This window comes from Nipponia nippon, unplaced genomic scaffold (genome assembly GCF_047370975.1).
Source record: "Nipponia nippon isolate SJK-2023a ecotype South Korea unplaced genomic scaffold, ASM4737097v1 scaffold_4, whole genome shotgun sequence".
Taxonomy (NCBI): domain Eukaryota; kingdom Metazoa; phylum Chordata; class Aves; order Pelecaniformes; family Threskiornithidae; genus Nipponia; species Nipponia nippon.
The window spans coordinates 125,045,089-125,067,638 of record NW_028262358.1 but is presented as its reverse complement, the minus strand read 5'-3'; the positions used below and the strand labels follow the sequence as shown (position 1 = coordinate 125,067,638).

The 22,550-nt window shown below is 57.7% G+C and overlaps 1 protein-coding gene across 6 annotated transcripts; it reads left to right on the top strand.

Annotated features, from left to right (window-relative positions):
• Positions 1-5,879: 5,879 nt before the first annotated feature.
• ZNF395 (zinc finger protein 395) lies at positions 5,880-22,032 on the top strand. 6 transcript variants are annotated; one of them, XM_087777071.1, is made up of 11 exons: positions 5,880-5,977; positions 7,735-7,743; positions 11,229-11,487; positions 13,317-13,546; positions 13,933-14,045; positions 14,775-15,010; positions 15,127-15,227; positions 16,322-16,586; positions 17,494-17,586; positions 17,791-17,894; positions 18,060-18,366. In XM_087777071.1, the coding sequence occupies exons 1-11, from the start codon at positions 5,880-5,882 to the stop codon at positions 18,169-18,171; spliced, it is 1,620 nt and encodes a 539-aa protein (XP_087633197.1). In that variant the 3' UTR covers positions 18,172-18,366. The 6 variants fall into 6 exon arrangements, 5 of the variants coding, with proteins under 5 accessions (XP_087633197.1, XP_087633191.1, XP_087633196.1 ...); XR_015708870.1 differs by lacking the exon at positions 7,735-7,743 and adding an exon at positions 21,321-22,032 and having other exon boundaries at positions 5,893-5,991; positions 18,060-18,297; XM_087777065.1 differs by lacking the exon at positions 7,735-7,743 and having other exon boundaries at positions 5,893-5,991.
• Positions 22,033-22,550: the final 518 nt, after the last annotated feature.

Below are 22,550 nucleotides of genomic sequence, written 5' to 3'. Positions count from 1 at the left end.
CGCTCACGCTGGTAGCACGGTCCTCGGCATAATTTTGCCGTGGGTCAACTTGCACGCCTCCAAATAATTCCCAGGCGTGGGCGAGGAGTTAGCATGGGCTGTGGACAGCGTCCTGGAGGCAGCTGGGATAAAGTGACTCTTCTCCTGGAGGTCAGAGACTTCAGTAGTGGGGATGCGGCCAGACTTTGTCAGTGGTCCTCAAGGCCTTAGTGCTGTTGAATTCACTAATATCGTTGTTGCCATTGAGGTCAAAATGGGGAAAAATAAGGGAAACTCTCCCAAATCCAGTTGGTTTTTGTTAAGGCCAGGATTTTAGGAAAATATTCTCCACATGTGCACCAATACAGCAGGCGTTCAGGTGTTGCATGAGAACGAGGGGTTGAAGGCAATCATTTTAGATGATGTAGCCTCTATTTTAGATGGACACCACGTCCCACCGCACAGGCTCCTCGCTTCCGACGGCCAGCCTAACAGTGCCGACAAGCTCCGAGGTCCTGCGGGATGAAACGCCCCAGAAACGGGGGGAGAAGCCAGATTTCCCAAATGGATGGCCCTGACAAGATGCGACTTCAATGAGCGCCTGGGCCTTGAGTCTGGGAGGGGTTTTTAGCTCTTCTGCTGCCGGTCTCAGCTGTCAATGCTCAATTTGGGAAGGAGGGCGATGAGCAATGATGGGTCGGTTGACTTGTGTAAGTCAGTGCAATTGCAGCCGTCAGGAGGACGAGCTTCTGTGTCTCAGGAAACCCAAAGGGCAGCACCCAAACTCACAGAAGGTGCTTTCTAGGAAATTTCCTATTTTTCTTTAACAGCACGGTCACTAAGAATTTACTTAATTTTCTCCTCTCCTCCTCACATTTCTTCCTCAAACATCTTGATCCCGTGAGTTGAGGACTTTAACAGCATCACGTTCTAAGACTGCAAGCATTAGCAAAGATTGAGACCTGGATTTTCCCAGTCTGGAGTTGCTCAGATCACAATAGGCGTCGATCCTTTGTAACAGCAACAACATTTAGGAAAATCTGGCAAAAACCCTCCAGTTTATTTGGTTAATTTGGTACCGGTGGCTTGGCTCTGATTCATCTCCTATCAAAACAAAATGCATTATATTAATAGATTCAAAATGTCAGTTAAGCAGTTTATCCTGAGCTCATGTATTCAGAAATGAATAATCTCTTGAGGTTGAGGGAGAGAGGCCAAAGCGAAATGTCGGGCAGAGCAGTGGGTGGGTAAACCCAGGCCAAACTTATTCAACTGCTCAGCACTGTTGGACTCAAATTAACATTTAATATTAATTGAAACTAAAGCTGTGAGTAATGGTCATCCTGTGGACGTGGGTTTGTTATGTATGGCATTTTTTTTTTCCATTGTGGTTCCCCCCCCCCCCCCCCCCGTTTTAAAATGTTGCACAATGGATTAAAAAATTGGGTGTGTTGTTTACATTGCATACATAGCAATATTGGGAACACTACGAAGACGAAGAGTCAAAGCCCCCCCCTGAAATAGGCATATCTTAGTTCTACTTATGTAAAACAGGCTAAACCATCACAAAATATTTTTAATTGGGATTTTTCGCTTACAGGTTCATGGAGATTCGCCAAGATTCCCTGTCAAATTCCAAGAGACCAAGTTTTTGTGGGATAGGGAAGGAAGCCTCTCTTGTAGATAACTGGTTAAAATTTTTGAAAAACCAAGGGGAGGAATAAACAGTTTCATGTCCATTCCCCAAGGCAAGAGGATAACAGATGGGATCCCTCACGGATCTGGACCGGGCGATCTGTTGTTCAACACGTCATTACAAAATCTGACCAGGGAGTGAGTAGTGAGGTGACAACGTTTACAGGCAAAATTATCCCACACAGCCGTGCCTGAAACCAAGGAAAGATCTCCCAGCACGATGCAATGAGGAGATACAATGGCAGATGTGATTTAACCTCAGTAAGAAACACATCTTGGAAAAATTACGCTAATCATACCTATACAGTCACGGGCTCTAAATCAGCTATTACCTCTCAGGAAAAAAAGAGATTTGGGGGTGATTGTTGATAGTCGTCTGAGAAGATCAGCTTAACGCTCAGCAGTAGTCAAATCAAACGTTGGCAGCTGTTAGGAAAGAAATAGAAACCCAAATAGTAAACATCATTTTGCCGGTATATGAGGTACCACATTTTGATGATTGATGCCGATCCGGTCACCCCATCTCCAAAAGCCTATGTAAAATTGCTAAAGTTACAGGGAAGGATTATCACGGTTAATCAGAGGGAGAAGTCAGCTTCTGCGTAAGGGAAGAGCAAAAGCCTGCGAAGGACGTGACTGGTGGGGCAGGGAGGGAGAACCTGATAAAGCTCCTGAGTCACGAACACTGCAGGGACGACGAAGGAATAATTAGGCAGTAAACACCTAAGACAAAAGCTGGGGACACTGAAGAAATTCCCCGGGCAAACAAAAGCAAGGGAGTTTTTCACGTAAGGCATCAGCTCCTGGTGAAGCTGCGGGGCCAGGATGTGGCGGAGACCAAGCGAATTAAAAGGGTTCAAAAAGGGACTAAAGAAATTAATGGATTAGAGGTGCATTAGTGCTATTAAACACGATAGGCGGATGCTCTCTAGATTAAAAGTGGACTGTTAACCACAGAAAAGCTTTCTACCCTACCTGAAACGATCTCGGTGCAAGATTTCAAAGGCCGCTCCGGCGACACACGCGCTCATCACCATTTTCGCAAGTCTCTAAATCTGGACTATATACAGGCACCATTAGTACTTATCCTCCTCAGATTTAGCCCGTTCAGCTTACTTTCACCTGAGATTTAATCTGACATCAACCCCAAACTCTGACGACAAAGGTAGAATGAGAATCAGTAAAGCTGGCACGGAGAGAGGTCAAATCACATCCCAAGGCGAGAGTTTTCCACGGTCTTGGAAGAATTTTGCAAGATTTAGGATAGACAGTTGATCGGTGCAATTATTTATTCACTCTTATGCATTTATGGCATTTTTTTAAGGGCTGTAAATGGATTTTTTAAAACACAGGGATTAAGGAATCTCTCTGGAAGCAGGAAGCGCCTGTGCACGATGCCGCGGCCCTACGGCACGCCTGGGCTGGGTACCCGGCCTAGCTAGGCCAGGCCTTACTGGCGAAGGAGAGGAGCGCCTGCCGCTCACCACCCCTTCGCTTCATGCGCTGAAACACTGAAAACACAAGGCCATTTTCCTCGAACTTTTAACCGAATTTTCCCCTTTTAATAAAATAACACCGTGGTCCCCACACGCCGGCCTGAAGTCGAGCTGCCACCTTTATTCCCCCGTTTTCCCGAGCTGCTCCCCTCGGAGGGGGTGAGGCCACGCCTGGGCTGTGGCAACGCCGGGACTGAAGGCAGAGCTTCCCCCTCCCTCAGTGGGACCTCGCCCCGCTCCAACGGAGAGGGGAAGGCGGGAGAGAGGCAGGCCGGGACCTCACGGCTCCTCAGTGACCGGCGGAGGGAGGGAGGGTCGCCGGCGCCAAGCCACAACCCCCAGCGGCTGCCGGGAAGGGGGGGGCAGCTCCTGGCACCCCCCCGAGGGCCGGAGGCCGGGGGAAGGCGGGAGGCGCTGCCCGCCCAGCGCCGCCGCAGCCGCTCCAAGCTGGCGCCGCGCTCGGCCGCAGCGCCGCTAGGGGCGCCGGGGGGGAGGCGGGGCTTCCCCCGCTAGCCCGTCGGTATTGGCTACCGCGCTGCGCCGCCTCCCGTCATTGGTCCGTTCCGGCTCGCCTGCCGCCCGCCGATTGGCGGCGCTCCCCCCGCGTCCCCCGGCTCGCGGACGGGGGCGCGAACGTGCCGGGCGGGCTGTTCCCTGGCCGGGGGGCGCGCGCGGCCGCCACGTGGGGAACTGCACGTAGTCAGGGGGGGCGGGGAGGGCACGCGCCGTTCCCGCCAGCGCCGGGGGGGGGGGGGGGGGTGCGTCAGGGCCGGCGTTCGGCGGGAGGGGAGAGGGAGAGGAGGGGCGGCCATGAGGGGAGATGGTGAGGGGAGATGGTGAGGGGAGAGGAGGAGCGGCCAAGGGAGATGAGGGGCGATCGTGAGGGGAGATGGTGAGGGGAGATGAGGGGCGGCCAGGGGAGATGAGCAGCCATGAGGAGAGGTCGTGAGGGGAGATGAGGGGCGAGCGTGAGGGGAGAGGAGGGGTGGCCATGAGGGGAGAGGAGGGGCAGCCATGGAGTGTGAGGGGCGGCCATGAGGAGAGATCGTGAGGGGAGATGAGGCGGCCATGGGAGATGAGGGGCGGCCATGGAGTGTGAGGGACGGCCATGAGGAGAGATCGTGAGGGGAGATGAGGGGTGGCCATGAGGGCTGAGGGGCGGCAGCCATGAGGGGGAGATAAAAGGTGACCATGAGGGGTGGCCATGTGGAGAGATGAAGGGCAGCCATGAGGGGTGAGGCACGATGGCCGTGGGGTGTAAGGGGTGGCCATGGGCACATGAGGGGTGGCCATGGGGACATGAGGGGCAGCCATGTGGGGAGACGAGGGTGGCCATGAGGAGGGGCAGCAGCCATGCAGTGCCACATTGAGGAGAGATGAGGGGTGGCCATGGCTGCTTGTGAGGCCAGGGGAAGTGCCTCCACCACCACCCACCGTCTCCTTCCCCACGGGGGTCCTGCCCATCGCCAGCCCCGCTGCAGCACCCCGGAGCGGTGGCGGGTGTGCGGTGCCCTCCCGGCCCCCACGGCTGTGCCATGCCTCCGCTCGCATGCAGCAGCAGCACGTCTCCGCGGAGCAAGCTGCCTCCTCACGTGCAGGAGATGGCTGGGCAAGGGCTTTCCTAGGCACCTGCCCTCATCTGCATGTGTAATAACTGGCTTTTCATCTGAACAGGTATTGAGGTGACAGAAATCCAAGTCTGAGGAGCTTGGGAGGAAATTTAGGAGCATTGCTGGAAGTAGGACATTTTGGCTCCTGTTTGGGTGCTTTGGAGAAGGTACCTTATTTTTACTGAGCAAAAAAATACATATATCGTTGAGAAATACTAGGGTCCTCCTACAGACAAGGCAGATGTATTTTTTATACGACGAGTGGGCGATAACCCCTTCCCGTCCCAACAATTCACTTTGGACAACCGTAGTAAAATCCCGGCTGCGTTGCGTGCGTTTGTTGGTGGTAAAAATACACATTTTTGTTTTTAAGCTGGCCATAGGCCCAGTGTTTGTCTCCGCTCGCTGACACACATTATAACAAATCGCCTTGCCCGTACCGAGCTGTTAAAGGTGATTGCCCTTCCGACAGCGGGAAGGGCTATTGTGGGGTGTAACCTGGGGGGTTTGGGTCGCTTTTTGGTATTTTGGGGGTCCCGAGTAAAGCCCGACGGCGGCGCGTTGGCCGCATCGACTTTGCCCTAACGCGCTATAAAGGGAGAAGCGGCAAAAGTGGGTATTTTTGTCACGGGGATCCCAAAAGCCGAGGCTTTGAGGGGGGAAATTCAGTGCCCAACACCAAAATGAACCGCAAAGGAGCGTCGCTGGCGTTAATTTAAGCCTCCCTTATTGCTAAACAGAGTCGGTGAAGCCGCTCCGGCAGAAAAAACCTTCCGAGGTTTGTGCCCGGTGGTGCCGGGGAGCTGCGGCGGGGGCTCCATCGGGGAGAAATGAAGAGCAATTAGCGGTAGGGCCGGTTAAATCAAACCGAGAGCGGGGACCCTCCGCGGCGTCCGTGCATCGGCGGGGGGATAAGGGCAGGGGGGAGCCTCCCCGGGAGCCGGGCTGCTCGGAGCGGGGAGCCGGAGGGAAGCGCCCGCCCCGCTGCCCGCCTTCCCCCCGCCGCGGGCGGGCGGGCAGCGCCGGCGTCTCCCGGGCCGGAGCGGCGGGGCCGGGGCCGGGCGGCGGGGGCGTGTATTTAAAGGGAGCCGCGGAGCCAATGCGCGGGAAGGGGCCGAGCATGTGGGGAGGTTGTTTACACCAGCCCGGCCCCGGGAGCTTTAACCCGGCCGGCGGCGAGGCGAGGCGCGGAGCGGGGCTCCCCGGACGCTGTGAGTAACGGCGCGGCGGCGGGCATCCCCCGCCCGGCCGGCTTCCCTCCCTCCTTCCCTCCTCCCCGCCCGGCATCACCGGGGAAAAAAAAAAGGGGGAAAAAAAGCCAAAAAATAATACAAACAAAACAAAAAAAAAACGCGCGCGCGGGAGCGGTGGTTCCCGCCCGGCCGGGCCGCGCCTCCCCCGGCCCCGGCTCCTCCCCGCCCCGCCCGGCGGGGCTCCAGCCCGGGGCCGCCGCGTACGTGAGCCGGCCGCGGCGGGGACGGGGATTTCAAAACAAGCTGCGGCGGGGGAGGAGGAGGGCGGGGGAAGGCGGGAGCCGCGCCGGAGGTAAGCGCCGAGCCGAGCCGCGCCGGGCCCGCTGCCCCGCCCTGGGACCCCCCCTCCTCTCCGGGCGGGCCGCCGGCTCTGCGCCCCCCGGGTCTCTGCCGTTCCCCGGTGCGCACCCCCCCGGCCCCAGAGTCCTGCCCGTTGCCCGCTCCCCCCGGTGCATCCCCCGCGGGGCCCGCCCGGTGCCTGCAGACCCCTGCCTGGTGCCTGTGTCCTCCCCCCTGCCCGGTGCCTGTCGTCCCCGTTCCCCCCCCCCCCCCCGCCCGCTGCATGCAGACCCCTGCCCGGTGCCTGTGTGTGTCCCCCCCGCCTGCTGCATGCAGACCCCTGCCCGGTGCCTGTGTGTGTCCCCCCGCCCGCTGCATGCAGACCCCTGCTCGGTGCCTGTGTGTCGTCGTCCCCGTGTCCCGTCCGTCCCCCCCCCGCCCGGTGCCTGCAGACCCCTGCCCGGTGCCTGTATGTGTGCCGTGTCCCGTCCCTCCCCCCTGCCCGGTCCCTCCAGCCCCCTCCCCCCTGCCTGTGTCGCCCCCCCCCCGCCCGGTTCATGCCCCCTCCCCGCTGCGTGCCACGCCCCCGGCCCGCCCGGTGCATGCACACCCCCCCCGTTGCAAGTCTCCCCGCGCGCCCCTTCCCGTGCATGTCCCGCCCAACCGGGGTCTGTGCCCGGTGCATGCCCCCCCCCCTTCCCCGTCCCGGCGCCTCCCCCGCCCCCGGGCTTGGCCGGTGCATGTGTGTGTCCCCCCCTCCCCGTGCGTGTCCCCCGCCCCGCGCACACGTGCCCTGCCCGGTGCCGCCCTCCGCGGCAGGCCCGGGCACACGCCTCCCCCCTCGCCTGCCTCCGGTCCTGCCATCTTCCCCACGTGCCCTGCCAGCCTGCACGGCCGCGGGCCCTGCACACGCATGCATGTACACATGCACACGCATGTACATGCACACATGCATGCCCTCGCTCCTGCTGCATGCTTGTCCCGGTGCCCGCACCGTGGCTTCAAGTCACGCTCTGCCAGCACTGCTCCCAGAAAGCAGCAAACTCCCGCCCTTTCCTTCCTGGCTGCCCTCACCACTGGCACGCACTGGCCCGCTGATGCCCGGGAAAGTTGCTCTGCCTGCGCCGGCATTCTTGCCTGCCTTGGAAAACTCATTTTTAGGCAGGCGGGTGTTCCCCAAAAGCGTTTTCCTCCGTAATCGCCCAGCCGTGGCAAACGCCCGGCATGGGTGACATGGCGGGGTGAGGGTTGGGGAGCCCTCCCGGCACTGCTGGCGGGGATACGGTGACACGTCCGCGGGCAGAGCCCGAGCAGCAAGCACCGAGGCGGGATTAGGAGGAAACTCTTTGGGAAGGCGCCTGTTTTGTATTATTGTCCATGAGGGTTAGGTCGTGGGTGGGTTTGGCTCTGTCTCGGGGTCAGTAGATCCCTGTTGCTGCTTTTTTTTTTTCCTTTTTTTTTTTTTTAATAAAGGCCCAAACTTTGCAAACCGCTCCATGCGGATATCTTGTTTCCCGGTCACGTGCGCCAACGGGCGCAGGGCTGGAGTGTGGTTTGTAAAGGGCTTTGGGACATTTTGGGATGAGAAAGGGCTTTTTGGAAACAGTGGGCTGGGAGAGAAGATGAAAAACTGAGGTTTGTTATCACTTACTGCAGCATTTAGAGTCTTTTATAGGGTGGACTTTGTGGTCCGAGTTGCTGATCCGTGGCATGGTGGTCTGTGGCAGGAGTTAGGCTGGGTTGGAGGGAACCTACCAGCATTTATTCCTAAAAAAATGGGGTGCGCTGTAATTGCACATTCTCTGGGGAGGGGATTTGTGCCGGTGGTCCTGGTTTGTACAGCACCATGGGCGCAGGAGCTGCCTTTCTCCCAGCAAACCCCGGACAAACAGCAGCCAGGGTGAGCACCGGGGCAGCCTCCCCGCTTTGCCGCAGCCCCCCGACCTTCCCCGCTCGCTAAAGGAAGCATTCCTCGTTTGCCAAACCAGGCGCCTGCTTTCCCAAACCTCCACCCGGGTTTTTCTCTGCCGGCAGCAGCAGCGACGCCGGTAGGCACAAGGGCTGATGTTTTTTCCCCGGCGAGAGCTGGAAAAACGCCGTCCAAAATACACGCCCGGCATTGAAGCAAGAAATAATTTGGGATCTGTGCCGGCTCTGACCCCTGCGGCGCGTGATTGCTAACAGCTGGGAGGGCTCGCAGCGGCAGCGTGGCCTCCCGGCTCCGCCTGCACTGCTGACGCCCTCCCAGCTCTTGCTCCTCTTCTTGCTTTGTGTTTTGGGGCACGGCGGGGGAAGGATTTTTCGGCGTTGGCATTGCACCCTCGGCTATGGGCTGAGCGCCAAAATGGGACCCGGCATTCAAAGGTCTGCTGGAAGCAGATGTGGCTCCAAAAACTGGCTTTTGGGAGGGTTTTCCTTCCCCCGGTTGCAAGCGCGCCTCTCTTCTCCTTCCCGCTCCCCTCCCTGGACTGGAGGGGGAAGGAAAGGGAAGGCGAAATGAAACCCCGAAGGAAATGAGAAGCAGCCTCCCACCTTCAGCGCTGCCCTCCCCGCACCTGGCCGCCAGCCAAGCGCTGCCTTGAAACCGGCGTGCGCCGACCGTCGGGGAGGCAGCGGCGGAGATTCGGCGCCGTTTTCTATGCGGTGGCGGCACCGGCGTTGCTGCATCGACTCCCCGAGCCCTTGGAAGGGCAGTTCCCAAACCCCGGCGCCTGGGATATCTGAGAGCGAGGTTTTAAGGTGATGCGGGAGGAAACGTGGTCTGGTGGTTAATTCCTGCGGTGAGGTGGAGGGGCTTTGCCGCAGCTTCGCTCCGGGATTTGAGGCAAACCGCCGTGGGTGTCCCCCGCCAGCCTTTCGGTCTCCTTTTGGATGAGGAAGTCCCGTACGGGTATATAGGAGATCTGGGAGCAGGGCTGCTTGGCCAGGTCGCTCGTGTTCATCAGAAAACATGTTGCACCGTGGAAAAAAGACATTATCAGATGGAGTGGGCTCCGGAGCGTCCCCCCGGTGATGCCCGTACGCTGCAAAATCCAGCATGTTCCTCAGGCAGGGCGAGATGAGAGGGAAGCCGGGGGAGCGGCGCTGCTCAGCCAGCCGCCGCGGCCTCTTTGATCCTGCTCTGGAGGGAAGGTGGCGACGGCGGCGGCAAAGTCCCCGTGCGCTGCGGGTCGGGCAGTCCTGGCGCGAGGTGCTCTCGCCGGCACGCCTCCATCCATTTCACAGCCTATCCCGCTCTTCCTGCTCTATTCTTTATGGCTCCTAAATAGCTGTTAATTTTCTACTCGGGGATGGCTGGATTTCGGGGGAGGACAAAGTGAGCTGAGCGCATACGGTTATTCATAAAACCGCTTGTAAATCTTGGGCGTCCTTTGAAGCGGGACGTGGTTTGGAGTAACCCTTCCCAGGACGGTCGGAAGTCGAGAGGAGCAGCGAGCTCCCCTTCCCTTCCTCGGGAAACTTTTCTCACCTGAGATAGTGTGCAAGACAGTGCTGCGTAAATCAGTTGTCAAAAAACAATGTATATTTGATCTGCCGTTAAAATGCTGCTGCCTCGTGACGGGGAACCGAGCATCTCTTGCGGCAACCCTGCGCAAGGAGGGGAGGGTCTGGGTGCAACTGCCCGGTGGCTCGGGGTTAATCCTCCCTCTTGCACAAGCAGCAGCTCCTTGGACTTGGACTGTCGGTGGCGCAGGTTGCGCTTCAACCCAGACACCCAACAAACACCCGCAGCCCCCGGCCGGCCGGGTGACGCTCGCTGACAAGCCCAGGCAGGGTGGCAAAGGTGATGGGTTCGTTGGCGGTGCGAAAGCACGGAGCTTTTTCGGTGCACTCTGAGGCACGGGGCTGCACCAAGCCTCTTGCCTCCTCTTCCTCCTCCTGAACCCCAGGCGCTGTCACCCTTCGGCCTCGCCACGATGTGCATCCTCGCTTCCCGCTCTCCTCGGTGAGGGTGTTGTAGCAGAGGATACTTTGGGAGGAGGATGGCAAGTGCTGCTGGAGCTGTTGGATTTATCGGGGCTGGGTGCATCATCTGTCCCCATGCCTGGGTGTCCCTTGCTTATAAGGAAACCTGTAAACACTTGTGTCTTTTAAAACAGCAGTAAAATCTACAAACCCAAACAAATGAGCCAGGCAAGCTGCTTTCTGGATGGGCTTGCTAGCAGAGCCACACCAACATGAGGAAAACCTATGTCAGAGGAAAAGGGAGCTATTTGGGGGGCAAAAGTAGGTTAAAGATAGTTATGGAGAAACAGTTCAGGATAAAAATGCTCCAAATTCTTCCTTTTCTAACAAAACAGGGCAGGAGGATGCTCCCGGTTTGTTGCCAGACTGACCCTGGAGGGCTGGGCATGAGCTGGGAGAAACCTCTCCCAAAAGCACGATAGCTCTCGGAAAGGGGGAACATCGGGGTGCAGGCTGAGAAGGGGCGGTAGTTTTTGCTGCCGGAGAGCGTTCCTCCTCTGCTGGAGCGCGGGCAGGGGAATTGCAGGACTGCACCGGGCATGGGCCCAAGTCTAGAGGTCAAGGTTGAAGAGCACTGACGGCGGGTTTCAGCGTGACGGGCGGGAATAGCTGCGGTGGCCTCGGGAGCGTGCACCGGGGGCAGTGTCAGGGGGGGCCGTGGACTCCAAGGGCTGTCCTGACTGTGTCCACGGGGTTTCCTTTGGGCTGACTCATCTCTTTTTTTTTTTTCCAGAGGGGTTTAGAAATGACCATAAAGACGAGAGCTGCAGGGCGGGGGGAGCTCAGGCACACCGCTGTCCCCATGTCCCCAAGGGGTCTCAGCACCTGGGGATGCCGGAGCAGTGGAGAGCTGCTTTCTCGGCTCCCAGGGTGGCGGTGGCGGGAAGACAGCAGCTGAACGTTGTGGTCCTTCACCGGAGGTAACATCCCTGTGTCTTTCTCTTCCGCAGTGTGTCCGAGATGGCGAGCGTGCTGTCCAGGCGCCTGGGGAAGCGCTCCCTGCTAGGCACCCGCGTCTCTGCCCCCAGCGCCTTGGCCGAGGGGGTGCTGGTGGCCACCCAGATCCCCGGCTTGCAGACCAACCTCAGCCGGGCGTCTGCCCACACAGCGCCACGAGAGGACGGATCTTGTGCACCGTCGATGGAGGAGAGCAGCCAGGCACCCAGGTTCCCCAGCCCCGGCTGCCAGCAGCTCTGCGCCGGGCAGCAAGTACGTAAGGAGGCTTTCGGTGCCTTTGGCTGTGGGATGCGCTCCGGTGGGGGAGAAAACTGAGGCCCTCCTAACATAAGGTGCAGTGGGGATCTGTAATTACCGAGAGTCGTTAATGAGTGTTGGCATTGGTGCACCTGGCCCTGGCTGTACCTGATGGGTTGGGACCATAGCAGCTCAAGCGGAGATCATCTCCTCTGGGAGATGTATCCAGTCCTAGCCAAAAGCGGGTCTCCAGAGAAGAGGGTAAGAAGATTTGCCGCTTCCCTCCAGTGTTCTCCAACTGTCTGAGGCTAAGGGAGATGGTTTCTGTACATTTAGTGACTCCCAGTGGACTTCTCTTCCATGAACTTCTCCTATCTCCCTGTAACCCTTAGGGAAGGGTGAGCTGCGATGGCTCGTCCAGAAAGGACATCTAGTGCTGCTGGACCCCGCCATTTCTTGTGCCCCGTGCTCCCGATGCTGCCTGGGGCAGGGAACGGCACTCGTTCTCGATCCCACTGGAACGCTTCCCGCTAACGCCTGGCCAAGCAGCACTGTCCGAGGGGAGCCGTGAGCTGCTGACGTAGAGCCCATTTCTTGGCTGCTACCTGCAGAACTGTAAAACCTTTTCTGGGCAGAGCTTGTGAAATGGAGTGTAAATAAGGCCCCTGTTCAGTTTTCTGGCTCCTCCTGCCCCGTGTTTATTAACCACAGGGCAGTGAGAGTCGTTTTCTCCTATGTGCTCTGCTGTGGAGGATTTTGCTTGCTTGCTTTGCTGCTGGGAACGGCATAAAAATAGTGATGGGGTGCCTTCACCCCCCAGTGACAGCCGGGACCTGTGCTGGTGCCTGTGCAAAGCCAAAGGAGTTGTTGGCTCCTTGTGCTGTGCATGATCTGGGGGACGGCCTGTGTGGTTCACGGGGAAGCCTTGCTTCTTGTTTTCAGAAAGTGGCGTCGGGGTCTTCTGTGCCCTGATCCTTCCACTGATCCCCTTAACCCTGTGGGTGGCTTTTTCCACCCCGGTGTTCCTGCTGGAGGTCCCACCTGAGATGGTCTCGCAGGCTTCTCCCCAGCCAGAGTATGGGTGTGCATGTCCATCCCATGTCAGCTTCTTGGTATGACGCCCGTGGCGCTTCCATAAGGAGATGTTCCTGTTCCTGTAAATAGCCAGAGACACATGTAGCATCTTTTGCCACAGATACGTTTCCATTAACAGAAATAGGCTCATGGGTGGTAGTGGTGGAAAACTGCCCATCAGAAGGAGTTTGGGACTCTGTGAAGGAGGAGGTGAGGTTTGCACCCCACCTTCCCCTGCCCAAAGGAGCTGGAGGAGCCCAGGTGTGAATTCAGGATCGCTTCACCTGGGAAACCTCCATTCCCCCTGTCCCCCTCCGGCTTTTATTCCTTCTATCTACGTGCTTTGCCAGGGTGTGTAATAATTGTAGGAGTCCTTGCAGCAGGATGGCATGAGAACAAAGCCAAAGCAGACCAATTCATTGGAGAAAAGTTCCCCCAAAGTCACGACACTCAGAGGCGGCTGATAGCGGCTCAGGAAGTCCCTCCGCTTGGGATTGGCGGAGTCGGGGAGCTTGTGCCTGGGAAGAGCAGATCTCTTGGCGGTGGTGTTGGGATGAACCCTGGCCACCCCTCTGCTTTGCTGTGGCAGCAGTCTGAAGTCCAAGCCCTTCAGGCTCTGCCTTTGTCCTAAAGCTCTCTGTGGCCCCCTCTGCTGCGGGAGGAGGAGGAGGGGGGATCCTGCAGCAGGCGAAGGCTTGCTTGTGCTGCAGCAGGACATCCCCCGGGAGTGGCGGGTGGCACCGACAAACCGCGCCTCGTGCCGTTTTCAGGTCGTCGTCACCTACAACGGGCAGGAGTGCGCCGGCCTCGTGGAGCAGCACAACCCGCTGAGCGACAAGGTGAAGGTGCTGCTGCCGGAGCAGGGCTTGCAGGCGTGCTGGAGGGTGCAGGACATGCAATCGGCTGCTCTCCAGCCCCCCGCCCTGCCCACCGCTGGTGGTCCCAGCCCTACTGAGGCGCTGCAGAGATCCGTATCCAGCAATATCGATGTACCCAAGAGGTTTGTGCCTTTGGCTGGTGGTATCTCACTCAGGCGGGAGAGGGGCTCTTGGTGGCTCTGGCAGCACTCGCGCTTTGTTTTACACCAGCAGGGAGAGCGGTGATGCTGGGGATATATCCGCCTTCCCAGCGCGGGATTATCTGGAGGATGGTTAAATTTAGGATTAAGGGGATTTGTAATTTTTTTTTTTTTTTTTCCTCCAAATGGGGAGAAAACATCCTTCCCAATGACTTAAAAGTGACTCAAAGTTTATGGAGGGAGGCGGTGGGGTTCTGCTGCTGCAGGTTGTGCTGCCCTTTGAGTGCCCGGTGACTTCCCGGGTCGTACCCGGGCTGCTTCTCTGCTTTTTCCTCCATGCGTTTCACATCTCTCCCCTCGCGCTGCAGGAAAGCCGATGCCGCCGTGGAGATGGACGAGATGGTGGCAGCCATGGTGCTGACGAGCCTCTCCTGCAGCCCTGTGGTGCAGAGCCCTCCCGCTGGCGAGAGCAGCATCCCCCGTGAGTGTGCATTTAAAATATTCATCTATATTTTTTTAAAAAAACCATCATCTTAAACAAAAGGAGATGTGGGAAAATGTGCTGTGCCCTTTGGACCTCAGTGCCAGCGCTCTTGCTTGCTGCAGAGGTACTTTGCCGGGTGCCAAATAGTGCCAGGACAGGGACCATACTGGGCTGGAGGTGGCCAGGGAGCAGCACCAGGGTCGCGGTGGAACCCACAGGTGCTGGCACCGGTTGGTGCCGAGCAAGCCGGGACAGCCCTGGCAGTGTGGTGAGGGTAACCCTGCTCTCCGCAGCCATCCCGGGGGACCGGGGAGCCCCGCGCAGGAGTCCCAGGTCGGGGAGCACCGCCCGGTCGCTCCTTTTTTTAGAGGCAGTTTCATTCCCGAGGAGTCAAATGCAGCCGGAGGGATAAAAATAGCCGCCCGGAGCCATGGGAAATGTGCGTGCCCCGGTGCTGGCAGCTCGCCATGTGCCGGCTATGCCCGTGGGGTTGCACCGATGCCAAGGAGGATGGGGAGGGGGGAAGAAAGGGATAAACGACCAATAATTGGGAGCTGGCGCTGAGCAAAGGTGCCAAGGCTTCACCTTGCCAAGTTATTTATTTTTTAAAAAAAATAGAGGCAAACTGTTGTTGCGGGTTATCCAGCCTCAGGGCTGGTCTCTGCCCTGGGGTGGGGTTTGGTTGGCCCCGAGCTGACGGCGGCAGCGCGTGTCCCTTCCCCACAGCCTCACGGGCAGCGTGCGATCCCTGGAAGGAGAGCGGCGACGTCTCGGACAGCGGCAGCAGCACCACCAGCGGGCACTGGAGTGGGGGCAGCGACATCTCCGCCCCTTCGCCCCCCCACCCCGCAGGCAGCCCCAAGTACTCCAGCGAGGCCCTGAGCTCCCCCCAGGCAGACGACGGCTTCGAGACCGATTCCGATCCCTTTCTCCTCGATGAACCCGCTCCGCGCAAGAGAAAGGTACTGCTGCCGTGGTGGGGGTCCCAGTGCCGGCAGGGTGGCTCAAGCTGAGCCGGTGTCCCATGGAGGGGACACTGCCACCAGGCAGGGGGTGACACAGGCCATCTCTCCGCCAGAACTCGGTGAAGGTGATGTACAAGTGCCTGTGGCCGAGCTGCGGCAAGGTCCTGCGCTCCATCGTCGGCATCAAGCGGCACGTCAAGACCCAGCACCTCGGGTAAGGCGAAGATTTCACCTCCTCAATCCCTGCCCGACCACCGAAGCCGTGCGCCCTGCTGCTGCGTAATTCATAATTCCTGCAGCAAATATCCCCAGTATCGGAGACACCGGCCTCTGTGCACTGAGCTTGGCAGTTCTCAGCCAAGCAATCTGTGTCACTGAAGCCGCTGTTGTATGTGTCCTCACCTTCAGGGAGCCCAGGGCTTTCTGGGAGGCACGGGAGCCCCATTTGGGCTTCGGGACTGCCCAGCTTGGGTGTGCGTTTTGCACCGGGGGGGGGGTGGTTCAGGTTACGGAGCCCTGCGTTCCGGGGCAGACGCAGAAAAGCCCAGCCCAGCTGGGTTTCGCAAGGGCTGGCAGCCTGCAAGCCGTGCCCACTGCTGCGGCGGCTGGCTCCAGCTCGGCCATCGGGGCTGGCGTGGGCACCCACGTGCCAGCCCGGCGGCAGCCGCCCCTTTGGCAGTTTGCTTTGCTTTGTCCTGATCTCCTATGAATTCCCCCCAAAATACAAAGCGGTGAGGGCGTGAGGATCAGCTTTGCTATGCTCTCCTCCTGCGGCCCCATTGCACTCCTCACCCCGACCTTGTTTTCTCATGCTTTTGTCCATATTTTGCGGTATGTGTTTTTTCTCCTCCTCCCTTGCAAACGTGAATGCTCTCGGAAAGGAGAGGGCAGAAGGGCCGTGGCGCAGTGGGCAGTGCTGGACTGCCATCCAGTGCCGGATAAACGCACTGGGAAAATAATAAAAAAAGACTTCAGAGGCTGGTTCCTGCTGGGTGAACCGCAGGGCTTCGGTCACAGCTGTGTTAAATGAACTCGATTAGAAATGAGCAGGGGATTTTCAGTGGCGCCCAGCGTGCCAGCATTTTTAAAGGCCCCGGAAGAGGTATTGATCTTCCTTGGAAGTGCGAAGTGCTGCCGCAGATGCAGCGGCTGTTGCTGATCGCAGCCAGTGTGATGCTCTGGAGCCTGGGAGTGGAGCTGCTCTGCCCGGGAGGACGAGATCACTCTCCCCCAGGGAAGTCGGGGGCCGCTCACCTTGATGGAAACAGGGCCGCCTTTTCACCGCCGTCCCCTTTTCCTCCCCGGCAGGGACGGTGCAGACTCCGACCAGCGGAAGCGGGAGGAGGATTTCTACTACACCGAAGTGCAGGTGAAGGAAGAGCCAGCGCCGGAGGCGGCTGCCGCCACCAGCCCCACATCCGCGTCCGCCCCCATCATCATCCAGCAAGCCCTGGCGAAGCCGGAGGCGCTGCTGGTGGAGCAGCCGGCGCTGGAGCCCGCCCTGGCCAACAGCGCCCTGAGCCAGTCTGCCCCCAGCTCCTTCTGGCACATCCAGGCTGATCACGCCTACCAGGTGAGCTGGTGGCGTCTCCCGGGGACGGGTCACCTCCCGCAATCTTGCCGAAGGGCAGGTTGTGATCCGGTTTGCTCCACAAGTCCCCGCTGTGGCAGGGACGTTTTGTTGCCACCCTTTCAGCGTGGAGAGGCTTTGGTGCCGGTGTAGCACCGTCCCCTGCCTGGCTGCCCTTCAGCCCTTGAGCAACTGGCTTCGTTAACGCCTGGTTAAGGAGCTCGTGTGCTTCTGCCGCGGCTGTTCCCGGGCTGGGGGGGAGCTGCTGGCCTCTGCTCCCCTGCAATTACCCCGTGCTGGTATGCAACACGCCCTTCTGACGGCAGATAACGTGGGGCTGGAATGCAGCCGTGCCGGATCCTGCACGTCTCCGCTGCACGCTCGCTCACTGGGGCACGGGCTTTTGAGGCACAGGAAACCTTGGGACGCGGTGCGGTGGCTACAGGGGCACCCTGGCTCGGTGGTCCTTGACCCCGCTTGAGAGCCAAGTGCTGCGTGGGAGCTGCAAGCTGGCACAGGGACAGGCTATATAGATCCATAAGCTGCACGTATATCCACTCCCATGCCAGGGAACGGATGCGACATCATCTAAAAGCAGAAGGGCTATGTAAATAGGTGCAAAAATATATACGTATAGACCAGGGTGGTGCATGTGGTTTGGTATTGCAACCAAAAGCAGTTGCGGGAGTGAAGAAGCTGCTGCGCCCCGGCAAAGGGTGACACGGTGCGTGTGTTGTGCCTCGTGTTAGCAGGATCTGGCGCTGGAGGAGCGGTTGCATGGGGATTTTCATCCCACCCCCAGTGCTCCCAGTTTGCGGGTACTCCAGAATGGTCGTCTCAGGGAGGTGAATGCTCGTGGGAATGGTGGGCCCCCGGGGCTAATGCTGACTTTCCCCCCCCCCCCCCACAGGCGTTGCCCTCGATCCAAATTCCAGTGTCCCCCCACATCTTCACCAGCATCAGCTGGGCCACTGCCACCTCGACTCTCCCCTCCCTGTCACCGGTGAGTCCCGCCTGCGTTTCCCCTTCATCCTTTTGGGGTCGGGCTGGGAGCTATGGGGACCTTCTCTCTGCTTTCTCTCTCCTTGGTTTAAACATCCGGATTCGTGGGCTGGGGACACCCGTGTCTCCCGCTGCCCCATCGCAGCACCCGGGGGCCATGCGGGAGGGCGACTGCGTCGTCCCTTTGACACCCGATTCCCCGCAGGTGCGGAGCCGATCGCTCAGCTTCAGCGAACCCCAGCCACCGACGCCGATGCTCAAGTCCCACCTGATCGTCGCCTCGCCGCCCAGGGTGTCCATCGGCACCAGGTGAGGGTCCCGGAGGGGAGCAGAGGTGGAGCCCGTCAGAAAAACGGATGCTGAGATGCATCAGAACAATGCTCAGCCGTGGTTACGGGGCCTTACCCTTAGATACGCGACCGAAATTCTGCAGTGAGTGGGTAAATGTTATTTCTTCTCTTCCCCCTTTTGCAGGAAAGTCCGCGGTGAAGCCAAAAAGTGCCGTAAGGTCTATGGCATCGAGCACCGGGACCAGTGGTGCACAGCCTGTCGGTGGAAAAAAGCCTGCCAGCGCTTCCTGGACTGAGCGCAGCACCGCGGTGCCGCATCCCTCCCCTGCTCCTGCCCGGGGAGCACCGGAGTCCCTCACTGCTGCAACCAGGGACCTTGGAGGTACCTCCTGTGACCCCAGAAGACACCTCCAGAGCTGCCTGTAAATTCCTTCTGTATATTGTACATCTGCTGGGTTTGCTCTTTTTTTAAAAAAACTTTTTCCAACTTTCTTCTTTTTTTTTTTTTTTTAAACCTGAAGAATATCTCCGTTTGTACGGTAAAAGCTGGGGCTGGGCGGGAAGGAAGCCGGTTCCTCGGGGTTCAGGGGAGGTTGTAGGTGATCTGGGGACCAAAGAGCTTCCTGCATTTCCCAGATCAGCCCTAAAATCTCCCAAACTGTCGCAGCGTGGCTGGGGCGAGGCAGCTTCCCGCGTCCTTTGACTACCTAGAAAGTGCAAATCCCTTGTACCCTTTAAGGGAGGGGATCAGTAACAATTATAGCTTTAAAAAAGAAATGCTGTTGGGTTGCTGCAAGCAAGGCAGGAGCGGTTTTTGGGGCAGGAGTCGGAGGTTTCTCTCCCTGCGTGGATGCGATCTTTGCTCGTGTCACATCACACCGGTAGCTCGAGCCTGCGCGTTCCTCCAGTCGGTTCCAGCGCGTCGATTTTGGAGGCATTTGGGGGGGAAAACACCCAAAACATTTCCATCAGGAATACTACGAGAATTTTTAAGGCAAAACCTCGTGTTCCTTCTCATTTTAGGCTTCGTAAGCCTGCTTAGCTCCATGAAAACCTATGTTGTGGCCCTCGCCAGGTCTTTCAAAACTAGGCTGAGCGATTTTATTTTTCTATTTAATGATTCCACCAGTAAAGGCAGCTGGGAGGACTGGGAAGGGCTTTCCCTTAGCATCACCAGATGGCCCCAATTCAGCAAGACACTTCAATATTTGCTTTTGAATCCCATCCAGCCTGGTGGGAGTCAGTTTTCTGACTTCCATCCTTTAAGATATGTATTTACCCAACCCGAATTGCTGCTGGTTTCCCATCTCTGTCGCAGCTGTTGCACCGACACCGCCATCGCTGGCGGGACGTTGCGCTTCGTGTCGGGCCGGGGAGCCGGATTGCCCCCTCTGCTTTCTCCCCTCCCCCTGCTGGGGCAGGCAGCCACTTGGATTTGTATTCTTTTTTTTGCTGCGTTTTTGATAATCATAGGCCGTAACCCGCAGCCATCGAGCCGAGAGCGATCCCTGCACGCGGCTTGAGCCCGGGGTGGTTTTAACGACCCCGCGCTGAGGCTCAGCTTCCCATTGAAAAGCAAATCAAGTGGCTGGGAGAATCCGATATCGCTCCTGAATCCCTGCGAGCCCTGTTGTTGACGGGATCGGGCGGGCAGGCGAAGCGGGTTGAGATACATATATACGTGTTGCTGGTGCTTGTCGACATGTTTAGGTATTTTGTTGTTGTTGTTGTTCATTTGTAGTTTTGTACGTACAAACAGTATATCATCCCGTAACCTGATCTTCTCTCTGGTATCCAACTGGTGGATGCAAAATTTGGCCGCTGGAAAGCAGGAGCAAACCTCCCCGGGGAGGGTGCGACCCCGCGGGGTTCCATCCCTGGGTGGGTCTGGGCAGGACCGGCTCAAATCCCGGGGAAGGGAAGAGGTTTTGCTCCTTGAGAGCCGCTCGCTCGGGCTCCCATCCCTGCTGGAGCACGGCGTTGGGAGCAAAATGTCGGGAAAAGCCTTTTCCTCTCCTGCCGGCATCTGCAGGTTCCCAGCTTTTATTGCAAGAATGACTTTCCAAAGCGCGTTACAGGTTGGTGCTCTGCATCCACAGCCCCGGTAACAATTAATTGCGTGGTGGGGTTGTTGCACTACTCAAAAAATAGGTATTTTTTTAAAATAAAAAAGCCCCCGCGCCTTTGCTGCTGTCTGACCGCCAGCGTTTGGATGGCCGAGCCGGCGTTATCGGTCCTGCGTCGCCTTGCGGAGCTCAGCCTGTTTATCCTTTCGGGGAAGAGCCCTGCGATGCCGGGGTGTGGGCAGGTTTTCGGTGAGGCCGGAGATGGTGGCGGCTCTCTGCATTTTCATTTTCCAAATATTTTTTAAAAAACAGGGCTCAAAGCAGCACTCAGAGCACGGAAGGAAAAAAAAAAAGGGGTGAATTTGTGCTTTCCTCAGACCTTGTGCCTTTGCCCCCACGACTCAGAGCAGACCCAGGCAGGGCCGGAGATTTTAATTCTTGCTTTTTACGCCCTTTCTGCCCCAAACGGTGTCGGGCAGAGCCGGATCCGTGCTGGCACTGGCCGGACACGACTCGGCTCCCAACAAAATCACTCAGGAAATGTCAAACCAAGCCATCCGGGGTCGGCATCGGGGTGCGGTGTTCGGGTTCGTCCCCCCCGAAACCGGGGTGTAGCATCGGACGCCCCCGGCCCTTCCCAGCGCAGATCTGCCTCAGAGATCAGGTTTTTCGCTGGCGGGAGCTTGGGTGTCCGAAAAATAAAACGAAAATAACTTTTTGTTTTTCTGTTAAAGATGCTTTTTTAAAAAATATATATATATATTAAAAAAGGAAGAAAAAGATATAATGGCTTTGGAACAAGCAGGCCTGCGCAGCGTGCGGCGTCCCCGGGTGAGACGGCGGGGGGCTGGCGGGACTCCCCCCAGCAAATGCGGGGGACGCAGCCCCCCGCTGCCCCTCGGCCTCGGCCCGGGCAGTGCCACCGCCGCCTCCTCCTCCCGCAGCCCATAGCACTTACTGCCCGGCAGGGACGGTCGCGCGGGGGAGGATTTTATATCGTCGTCGTATCGGGGGCTTGGGAGGGGAGGGAGGTGCCTACAGCGGCTTTGCCCAGGGCTTTTGCGGTACGGACTTCACAGGACAAAACTGTCCTTATGCTCGTGGCTCTCTTCTGTTGGCGTTTTATTTTTAACGGAGAAACTGGTGCAGGGCGGGTTGTTCTTTGGTTTTATGGGGTTTTGTTTTGTTTTTCCTTCTGGTTTGGGAGTATTTTGGAATTTTTACACTTGAAACCAGAAAACCCTTTTCGTATTTTCGCAGAAATGACAGCAGGCTTCCACCATGTCTATCGGGTTGGTTGGCATTGGATATATCAATTTTTATTTTTTTATCCTTTCCCTATTATTTCCCTTTCCTATTATTTTTTAACTCGCTTCCAGCCTCCTCCTGACCATTGGACTTTTCCTCCCGACACTTGAGTCTCACTGGTCTCAAGCAAACTCCTCTTCGGCCGCAGCCGCGGGTAACCCCGACCTGTAAATCCAGCTTGGAGTTTTCCCTCATCCCTCTGCTGTCTCCCGGCGCGTGTATATGTATGTATATAGGAATCTCTTAATTGGGCACTAATTAATGGGAGGCTGCTCCCCCCTCTCCAGCTGGGACGCTCTGGTGGGGGGTACTCGGACCCCGAACGTCGGTTTAGCGCAGGGTGGCCCCACGCTGTCGCTCGGCGCCGTCAGCGGGAGGCTCTGTCACGGAGGAGCGGGGAAAGGGGCTGGGGCCGCTTGTCACCGTGCCCCCGTGGGGCCACCGGCCGAGCGGGGACGATGCCGTATCAGTGAATTTTCTGTCTTGTTGGAGCTTTTCTCGGCTGTCTTCCAAGTATTATTTTTATTGTTAAAAAAAAAAAAAAAAGGGGAAAAAAAAATGAAAAAATAAAAATGTGAAATGTAATTTTTACAGCAGCAATATGAAATATATTTTATAAGAAATAAAAAGAAAAGTTGCCTGATCGCTCGCTGCCTCTACCTTCTCCTTGTAGCCCGTGCGGCGGGGGTGCCTGCCCGGCCCCCGGTGCGGAGGCGCGGACGCTTTCTGCCGCCGCTCGCGGCTGCGCGGCCTCCCCCCGGCGATGTTTTCCCCCCAGAGCTGGGCGAGCCCCTTGGCACAACCATTTCTGGCACCACTAGATAGCAGTGTCTGCCCGGTGCTGGGAGCCGCCATGGCAGTGCCGCTCCCTCATGCTGCGCTTCCTTTTTTTTTTTTTATTTATTTTTTTTTTTTTTCCCCCAAAAAAACCCAATTCATCAATTTTTTAACCTGGAAGCTGCAGGGAGGGGTTAATACGTGCTAAACCCAGCGGCTTTTTAATCAGTGTCCTGTCGTGGGCGACTGCGAAGCCTTGTGGCCCTTGCTGCCAGGCGAACGTTGAGCTGAGAAGTTGCCTTTTGATGCCAAAAACCGGAATAATTTTATATATATATATATATTTTTTTTTTTTTATGCACATAAGAGGAACTGGAAAAGGGGGAAAAAAAAAAAGGGGGGGGAGAGGGGCAGGGGGATGGAGGGCAGAGGGGGCTGAACGGGGAGGCGGAGGGGAGTGATGCCTCCCCTGCGTGGGAAAGGAGCGGGGTAAAAAATAGAATTAATTTTTTTTAATTACCAAT

Excerpts from the sequence above, each read along its gene's own strand:
- ZNF395 (XM_087777071.1), top strand. The coding sequence starts at position 5,880 with ATGCGCGGGAAGGGGCCGAGCATGTGGGGAGGTTGTTTACACCAGCCC. Across the intron at positions 11,488-13,316 it reads AGCTCTGCGCCGGGCAGCAA|GTCGTCGTCACCTACAACGG; the intron begins GTACGTAAGGAG and ends TGCCGTTTTCAG. Across the intron at positions 13,547-13,932 it reads AATATCGATGTACCCAAGAG|GAAAGCCGATGCCGCCGTGG; the intron begins GTTTGTGCCTTT and ends CTCGCGCTGCAG.